General features: G+C 55.6%; 1 protein-coding gene across 1 annotated transcript; it reads left to right on the plus strand.

The window, feature by feature from the left end:
• Positions 1–480: 480 nt before the first annotated feature.
• On the plus strand, positions 481–8,410 carry CDKN1A (cyclin dependent kinase inhibitor 1A). The gene is made up of 3 exons (XM_087817107.1): positions 481–555; positions 4,996–5,451; positions 6,691–8,410. Exons 2-3 carry the CDS (start codon positions 5,007–5,009, stop codon positions 6,738–6,740), a joined length of 495 nt encoding a protein of 164 aa, XP_087673233.1. The 5' UTR covers positions 481–555; positions 4,996–5,006; the 3' UTR covers positions 6,741–8,410.
• Positions 8,411–9,670: the final 1,260 nt, after the last annotated feature.

The raw sequence follows: 9,670 nt of genomic DNA on the forward strand, positions 1-9,670 counted from the left end.
GAATGTGCTTCGGGCCTTCAAGGGGCTTTGCTGGGGTGTCCGGGTGCCCCTGATGCTTGGGGAGAGGTGGTCTAGCGGGGGATCAGTGGGGAAATGGAGGTACCATGTGGGGCTTTTCTGAGAATTGCAAAGTGAGGCACTCTATTGTTATTTGTGGATTTTTATTTACTATCAATGTCACCCCTTTTCAGGGCCAGAAAGGGGGCTTAACAGTGCCATCCCTCCTGGGGAGCACCCACTCATTTCCCAATCAAAAAAACCCTCACATTTGTGGCCCAGTTCGTGGGGGAAATGGTCAAGCGCACGACCCCGAGCGTGGGGTGCGGGGAGGAGGGAACCTCGGTCCCGCAGGACGCGAGGCAGGTTTCGCAGCTGCGGGGCGGTGTCTCGGGGGAGGCGGTCCCAGTGCCCGGAGCCGGGCCCCGCCTCCGCCTCCGCCCGCTGCTCTATAAAAGGGCCGGCGCGGGGCGGCGGCCGCGGAGGTGTGAGCGGCGCTGGCGGCGGTGGCTGGAGACCGGAGCCGGCCGCGGAGTCGCGAGACAGAGACCGTCGGAGGTGAGGGAGCCGAGGCCAGGGAGGGCCGACCCGGGCTGGCGGCTGGGGGCTGAGCCGAGCGTGTCCGCGTGGGTGTGAGTGGGCTGTGTCCAGAGGTGAATGACGTGCGTGGGTCAGCGCGCGGGGCTCGGTTTTGCTCCCGCGGGTGCCTGGAAGCGCGCCTGTGACCGGAGTCGGGATGTGCCGCGGAGATCGCGGGTGGGGAGAGGGACAGGGGTACGAGGGATCGGTGGCCACGCTCCCTTCCCCTTGAAACTCGGCTGGGGCGAGGCCAGCGTGGAAGGGGCGCGGCCGGCTCGCGGGTGGGATGGAGCCGCCGCGCGCGGGGCGGCGGCCGGGGCGGGACCGCCCGGCGCAGCAGGTTCACCTGGGACTCGCTGCGGGCCGCCCCGGGTCCACCCCGCCCGGGCCGCCGAGGTCGGGGTCGCCGACGCCGTCGTGTCCGCTACCGGGCTGGGCGCTGAGGTCAGCGCGGCTGTGTCCCCAGCTCTGGGGAACAAGTCGGGACATGTCTCTGAAGGGCCAGCGAGGAGGTGACTCACGGTGACCAGGAGACCCCGGGAACGGGCCCAGGCTGCGGGACAGTGTCTCCCCAGAAGTCCCCTTCCTTGCCCCCCCCGAAGCCTCTGTCCCGCTCATCAGCACGGGGACCTGTTTGGCGGGTACAAAGTGTTCTCAGGGAAGCCGGGACCGGGTGTCCGGTCCCCGCCCAGTGGCCCCGGAGCCACGGCCCGCGCCGGGTGGGCTCCCTGCAGCCCGTCCGCTCGGGGCGCGCCGGAGTCCCAGCCGCCTGCCTCCCACCGGCTCCCCGCGACCCCGGCCCAGCCCGCGCGCGGGTCCGGGCGACGGACAGCCGGGGAGCCACTGGGCGTGAGCGGCTGGGGTGGGGTCTGCGCCGGGGGGCGGGGCGGGGTCGAAACTGGGAGCGCTGAGGCTTCGCGGGGCGCGGCGCTGCTCTGGGCCTCTGGCCGCGGTCGCGGGGGCTCGGGGCGCCCCGGACCCAGCCCAGAATTCCTCTCCGAAGGCGACGGGGCTGAGCCGAGCAGGGGGCCCCTTTGGGTGCCGCCGCCCAGTCCCGCGACTTCGGGGCGGGGCGGGGGGAGGGCACTTCGCCCTCCTGCGGAAAAAAATCTTGGAACTGGGTTTGGCACTTCAGGGCGTCCAGGCGGCGCCCTCCCTCCATGTCGCGTTTCGGGGAGGACTTTCGAGCTGTTTTGTTTTCTCTGCTCCGGTCTATTTTTATGTTCCAGGGATCTGACTCATTCCGTGCTTTGGGCGTGGAGGGACGGTGGAGGGATCAGATCACTGCGCGCCTGTGTGTGCGGGGTGTGTGTGTGTGTGCGGGGTGTATGTGTGTGTGGGGGGTGCGCGCGTGCGGGGTGTGTGTGTGAGCGCGTGCGGGGTGTGTGTGCGGGGTGTGTGTGTGTGTGTGTGTGTGTGCGGGGTGTGTGTGCGTGTGTGCGGGGTGTGTGCGTGTGTGTGTGTGCGCGCGCGGGGTGTGTGTGCGTGCAGGGTGTGTGTGTGTGTGCGGGGTGTGTGTGCGGGGTGTGTGTGTGTGTGTGCGCGGGGTGTGTGTGTGCGGGGTGTGTGTGCGTGCGGGGTGTGTGTGCGTGCGGGGTGTGTGTGCGTGCGGGGTGTGTGTGACAGAGATGGCGCCAGAGCGCGCGGTTTCCCGACAGTGGCGGGGTGACAGAAGCCTGGCTGGGTCAGCGTGACGTGTTCGCCGCCTCCGGTCCCCCTCCGCCCCCCTCCCCAGCTGAGAGTGACGCGCAGTCGGAGTGGAAGCTAAGTTTTGGCGGGCAGGGAGCCCTTTGCAGGAAACTGACTCATCACAGCTCCCTCCCGCTGTCCAAGGAGCGGCCCACGCACCTCCCACCGGCGCGTGATTTCCTGGCGACTAGCGCCCCCTTCCGGCCCCGACGCGAACGGCACACGCGCCCTCGGGCGGAGCGCGGCTTCCCCCCCTTCCCTCCTCCCTTGTCCCCCCCCCCCGCCCCGCCTCCAGGCCCCCCGACGCCCCCTGAAAAGAGTACTCCATTGGTTCAACAGCGCTTACTGAGGGCTTACTGTTTACTTGGGAATTACAATTGGTTGCGATCTAAAGCACGAAGGCCAGCGAAGACAGCTATTCTCAGTTACTTGTTTGTAAACAGGGGTTTGTGTCTGTGAGTTTCCTTTGAGTTGGGAGTTATGATAATGGGTGCGAGAGCAGATTTTGATGGGGCCCCTGTGAGAGCCACAAGGGAAGGGGTGGTAGGAGGAGAGAGGTTCCCTGCCTGGATGACCGTCCCATCCTCAGCTCCTAGGAGCCAAGGAACATCAGCTTCCTGATAAAGCCCTAGGGGAGCCCCTCCTCGTGCTCAGAGGCACTGAGGCCTGTGTGTCCTCTCTTGTGTGCCCATCTGAGGAACTGCCAAATACTTGCTTAAATCCCCTTCAATTTGAATTAGGTTGGTTTGGAGAGGGAGGGGCCTATTGATCTACACTTTGAAAAAGCTCCCCAAGTGATTCTAATGGGCTTTTTTGGTTAAGAAACCTCAAAATTAGTGAGGGAGTAGAGTTCAACACCAGAGCACAGAACCCAGGGCAAATAGGCCTGGGTTCAAGTCCTGGCTGTGCTATGTGTGAGCTGTGTGACCTTGAGAAAGTTACTTAACTTCTCTGATCCTTGGTTTCTTCTTCTGTAAAAAGGAGCTAATATACCCACTTTTTAGGAAAATCATAAACTTCTTAGAGCATCCCTGACACATAAAAATATATAAATACGTTTCAATCCTTGCCCTGGAGACAGTGGATAAAGGTTATTTGAAGGCTCTGCATTGTGTAACTCCTCTTTGGGACAATGGCCTTTGACCATTTTTAGTTGTATAGTTTGGGGGCAAGTATCCTCTCTCTTCTGCCCTTTAAGCTTGGTCTGAGGTCACCAAGTGCCGCCCCTTCCCTATCAGCTGAGATGTGGGCTGCACTCATTGTGAGAGGTGGAATAGGGAGCAGTAGGTGTGTCATGAGTCCAGGGCTTCCTTCAGCAAAGCTTTCACCCTCAGAGCCTGCAAATCAGGACTTGTTCCCAGTAAAACCCAGTCCCTGCCAATTTCGTGCAGCCGCTCCGCCCTGGAGTCAGGCCAGAGCAGGGCAGGTGGGTGCCAGTGCTCCCCTGGCTTTTCCTCTCCTGAAGCGGGAGGAGAGGAACTGGGTAGACTGGCCGCCTTTAATTTTTTTTGCCTGCAAAACAGGTTCCTTGGATGCAGGCAGCATGGGGCAGGGGCTTCAAGGCAGTCTAGACTTCAGATCACCTGATGAGCCTGGCAGGATGTGGCTCAGCCTGGGAGAAATCATGGCTCCGCCCTGCCCTGCCCAGCTCCTCCTCAGCCCCAGGCCACTCGCCTGATGCCATCCTTGTGAAAGGCCCTCAGCCTACAGCACCTGTCAGCTGCTGTCTGGGTGGAGACTCAGCCAGAACTGAAGACAGAGAGAAACAATAATACTTCTGTTTTCCAAGCACTTCTACATACTAGGTGCTGCTCTAAGCACATTCTCCGCTCAGTTAATCCTCACATCTGTCGTCTCAGACACTTACTATTATTGCCTGCATTTTGTAGATGAGGAAAATAGAGCCCAGAGAAGTTAAACCACTTGTTCAGGGTCAACCAGCAGAGCCTGGATTTGAATCCAGGCAGTCCTGCTCCATAGCCCTCGCTCTTAACCACAAAAGTCAGCCGGTCAACTCCAAGCCATCTGCCTTTCCTAAAGCGACTCCCTGCCAATTGCTCGATCATGCTTCCACTTTAAGCTTTCAGAGAACCAATTTTACAGAAGAGGAAACTGAGGTCCTGAAACATTAAGTGACTTTTTAAAGTTTAGATAGTAAACAGCAACAGTAAGTCTGGATCCCAGGTGTTTTTTACCCCAAAGTCCAGGGTACTTTTAAGTGTTAGAGCAGCCTTACTCCACATGGGCATCTGGGTAGGGGATTCAGGAGGCTGGAGGAGCTGTCAGCCCGTCCATTCATCTGGGAACTGACCTCCTGGCCAAGGTTGGGAAACTGCTGGACTCAAAATTCACACGTACTTCGGGCATTCACACCCATGAGGGACACCTCGGGGGGGTAAAGTAAATTGATTTTAGCTGATAATACCTGGTGGTTCACAGGCCTCTGACCCCTGCTATTGCAACAAGCTTTGTTGACATAAGCTTGCCCTTCAGCTGCCCGCTCTCCCAGTCACCCTGGGGTGCCATGATAGCTGGGCTCTGCCCCAACCCAGTGTCTGTTGGTGGGAGGTGGGGGGTCCTGTGGGAAGGAGGTGGTGGAAAATCAGCTGGAAGAAGCCAGAGACACCCCCTCACCTCCTGTTCTAGTAGGAAGACCTCACTTGAGCAAAGCACAGCCTGGTAAGGGAGAGGCCAATTTCCTGAGTGACCAGGGCCTTTCTTGTGTCCCAGCTGCAGGAGCCATGTCGGAGCCATCCCAGGATGCCCGCCCGATCCCCCGTGGCAGCAAGGCCTGCCGTCGCCTGTTCGGCCCAGTGGACAGTGAGCAGCTGCGCCGAGACTGCAATGCACTAATGGCCAGCTGCGTCCAGGAGGCCTGTGATCGATGGAACTTCGACTTTGTCACCGAGACACCACTGGAGGGTGACTACGTCTGGGAGCGTGTGTGGGGCCTGGGCCTGCCCAAGCTCTACGTGCCCTCAGGGCCGCGGGGGGCCCAGGACAACCTGGGAGGAGGCAAGCAGGCCAGCAGCTCACCTGCCCTGCTGCAGGGGACAGCTCAGGAGGACCACGTGGACCTGTCACTGTCCTGCACCCTCATCCCTTGCTCCTCCGAGCGGCCTGAGGGGTCCCCAGGTGGGCCTAGCACGTCTCAGGGCCGAAAACGACGGCAGACCAGCATGACAGGTGAGGGCAAACGCAGGGAATGACACTGCAAGGGACCGAGACTCAGAATTCATGGTGCAAGGGCTGAGCTGTCCGGTCCAGCTTGCTCATTACGAGGGGGAAACAGGCGCAGAGAGGGGAAGTCTGTAGCCAAGACCAACGAGCTATCATTCATTGCGAACATTTATTAAATGCTGGCCCTTCACTAAATTTCTAAGGAGGACTTCATTTAGTCCTTAAAACAATCCATATGACATTCCTGCCACCCTTTTGCAGGCAAGGAGACAGGTAGATTTTCCTCAGGTCACACAGTAAATTTGCAATGAAGAGAAAACTAATGGTAATAATAATTTCCTGGCTGCTCTATCCAAACTTAACTCTCCCCCCCCCCACTTCCTGTTCCCCGGCCCTGCTTATTTGGTTCATTTTGGTACATTTTACTGTCAGCAGCTACTTCCTTATCTTGATGCTGTCTGTCTCCCCGACGAGGATATTATCTCCCCCAGAAAGGGATCTACATCTCTCCTGTTCGTTGCTGAATCCCTAGCACGTAGAATGGTGTCGGCACATAGTAGGTGCTTGATAAATAACGAATGAGTGATGCTGACACTGAAGCACTCACTAGGCCAGGCCCTAGACCAGAGCCTTTACCGAGAGCATTTCACCTGGGCCTTAGAGCAGCACACCAGCATTACCCTCATTTTACAGGCGAGGAAACGGGGGCTCGGCGAGATGCAGCCCAGGGTCCCACAGCAGATTTGCAGCTGGGTCAGAACAAACAACAAGTAATAATAGCTAACGCTTACATGGCCTAGGCGCTGTGCACAACCCTTCTGATGACCTAATGGTATCCTCAGAGCAGTGCTGTCCCAGGACCCTGCAGCGATGCAGATAGACATTGTCACCAGCCACCTAGAGCTGTTGGGTACTTGACATGCAGCTAGTGTGACTAAGGAAGTGAATTTTCCACTTATTTGATTTCAGTTAATTTAAATAACTACCCAGGACTGGTGGCTATGGCTTTGGGCAGCTTGGGTTAGAGGAGGCTCAGGGATGTGGGTCCCATGAACTGTCACATCTGTGAAGCGGGATGCTCTGGAAACGCCCTGGGAGATGGGGTGGGAGCTGCCGGAGTTCTTCCCTGTACTTGGCAGTGTGTCCCTTTGGCCCTAGGGAGGGGTCCTGAGCCCTCTGCAGTTGGCCTCGGTTGGGTAGCTGTCTGTTCTCCTGGCCTGGCTGACCTCTGTTCTCGTTCCTTAGATTTTTATCACTCCAAACGCCGGCTGATCTTGTCCAAGAGGAAGCCCTAACCCGCGCCCTGGAAGCCTCTCGCTCCTGGAAACACAGGCCTCCCTCCGGCCCGTTCTACATCTTTTGCCCTATTCCTTCAGTTCGTGTGTCTTAATTATTATCTCTGTTTTAATTTAAACTTCCCCCTCGTGTATATAGCCTGATCGTAACACCTCCCACCCCGCCAGCCACTGGCATTAGAATTATTTAAAGAAAACATTAGACAGCGGAATGATAGGCTTATTAGGTTGTCAGATAATTTTATTATGCAAACTATTATTTAAAACCACCTCATCCTACGCTTTCCGTTTCTTCTCTCCCAGAGACAAGGGGGGGCCGGTGTGCCCCTCACCTGCTGGGTGGTGCTCTCTGAAGGGGCCTGGCTCCCTCTGTTCACTGTTTCACGCACAGTATGAAATTCTGCTCCTTTCCTTCATTCTCAGACCCAAATTCCTTATAATTTGAGGAGTAAAGAGATAGCACTTTGAAAGGGGCCCAGCAGAGTTGGGGCATCACCCTCACCTCCTCTAAGGTTGGGCAGGGTGACCTTGAAGTGGGCACCATCTGGAACGGGTGGAGGGGACTGGCACTCTCCTGGCCCTTGACACCCTACTTTGTCCTGTGAGGGCACGGGGAGGTAGGGTCCCGTAGCAAAGCACCCACCTCCCTCATGCCCCTCTGTCGAGCACAGGGGAGCCAGCCGTGGGGTTTGGCTTTCACCTGTTGGCTCCCCAGGACTGTGCTAGAAGCCCCACGTGCCCCTCTTTTCCAGCTGGGCGCTCAAGTCCCCATCTGCCCCTCTCCCCTCCCTATGTCCTTTCCCTCTAGTTCCCTCTCAGCCCTGAACAGCTCCTCTGGGGTGCCAGTGGACTGGAAAGGAAGGGGCACACTAGAAGTAGGCTCCCCAGTTCTACCTCAGGCAGCTGGAGCAGCGAGCACCCCCTCCTCTCAGCTCTGAGGGTAGGGGTCCTGGGTGGTCAGCAGGCCTCCGTGAATGGGGATCTCCCTCTCAGAGGGCTATGTGGATGGGAGGAGCAGATTTTTCTAGGAGGGAGAGTGTGACGCCAGCCCCTGGGACTCATCCAAGGACCGTCCCCACCTGCTCCACCCTCTCCCATTCATTGCACTTTGAATAACAGCTGAACAAGGAGTCAGGTGTTTTAAATGGTGGGAGCAGAGGCTGTGGATCAGCTCACCAAGTGGGCAGACACGGGCCCGGGAGTTGCGGGTTGTCTTTCCTGGTGCTGAACATGGAGCCCTCAGAGGACCCGAAGCACTTGGTGGGTCTGCCTCAAACACCTTCCAGCTCCTGTAACATCCTGGCCTGGACTGTTTTCTCCTGGCTCCCCATGTGTCCTGGTTCTCCTGTCTTTATCTAGACTGTACACCTCTAAAGGGCAGGGACCATGTCCTTTACTCTGTGTCCTTCTCAGCCCCCCCCCCCCAAGTGCTGAGTATACAGCAGGTGCTCAATAAATATTTCTTGGTGACTTTACTTGTAAATATATCTTGTCATTTTTAAGAATAAGTAGGTGGAGGTGTTGTGTGTTTTTTGTTTGTTGGTTGGTTGTTTTTATCATTTAAAAAATTAAGCATTTAAATTTAAAAAATGCAAAAAGCTTAGCAACCGGAAGGACCATGAGGCAAAAAAGAACAAAATAAAAACAATAAATCATCACACCTCTGCAGAGATCATTGTCAATATTTTGGTTTGTTGCTTGGTCTTTTTTTAGTTAAGAACATACTGTAGCTTAACATTATTACTCATCAGGGAAATGCAAATTAAAACCACAATAAGATACCACTGGGCACTTACCAGAATGACTAAGATGAAAAGGGCTGACAATGCAAAGTGTTGACGAGGGTATGGAGCGACTGGAACTCTTATACCTTGCTGGTAGAAATCTATTTCAACTACTTGGAAAAACACAGTATCTTCTAAAGATGCCTCACCTCCTGCCTACCTCATGACCCAGGAATTGTAGTCCTATGTTTGTTCTTGAGAGAAATGAGTGTAGATTTCCACCAAAAGATAATTCATAGCAGCATTATTCTTAGTAGACCCAAACTGGAAACAACATAAATGTTCATAACAGAAGAGTAGTGGAATATTATGCAATATTTTAAAAAAACAAAGTATTGTTACACCCATGTTCTGATTATCTGTTCATAATTAACCCCCCCCCCCCCCAAGACTTAGTGGCTTAAAACAATAATCATGTATTTGCTCCCAATTTTGCAATTTGGCCAAGAACTTCAACTCTTCAAATGTTGGATCATCCTCTGCATGGCTTTGCTCCAGACCCTAGGGGTCTGAGATGAGGCTCTCCCATTGGGGCTTTCCAGAGACTTCACACTGTTTACTAATCTCCCATGGATATTTCTAGCACTATGGGATATGCTGGTCATACTTCCCAAGTGCTTGTCCCATAACATGGACCCATCCAGAGTCCTTTTTTGCTCTGGACTCCACTCAAACATGGAAGTTTCTCAAGTCACCCAGTAAGTGGGCTGGAGCATTAGCTCATGGCCTTCAAAATCCAGATTGGCCCACCCCGTGCTATGTCTCTTTTTAGTGGTAGGATGTCCCCAATGTAACTTGTCCTTTCCCGTAGGAGGAACATCCCAGCATGCCCCAGTTCACTGACCACTTAAAACATAACTGACACGATATGTCCTTCAGGATGTGGATTGGAAAGAGTGCATTGGCCATATTATCAACTTCTTACACTCAGAGGCTGTGTAGACTGTTCTGGTAAAGATACCATATGTGACATACTGGCTGCAATGAGAGCTACCTCATGGGTGACCATCAATCACCAGGCTCCATTTGGTTGTTACAGGAGCAGTACAGGGTAGGTTGAGTGGGGATATGCTGGGGCCACCCTGCGCCCCTTGAGGTAGGACTGATCTCTGCAACTCCACCTGGGATGTGTGGCATTGCTTCTGG

Source organism: Miniopterus natalensis, chromosome 5 (genome assembly GCF_054644295.1).
Source record: "Miniopterus natalensis isolate mMinNat1 chromosome 5, mMinNat1.hap1, whole genome shotgun sequence".
Taxonomy (NCBI): Eukaryota; Metazoa; Chordata; class Mammalia; order Chiroptera; family Miniopteridae; genus Miniopterus; species Miniopterus natalensis.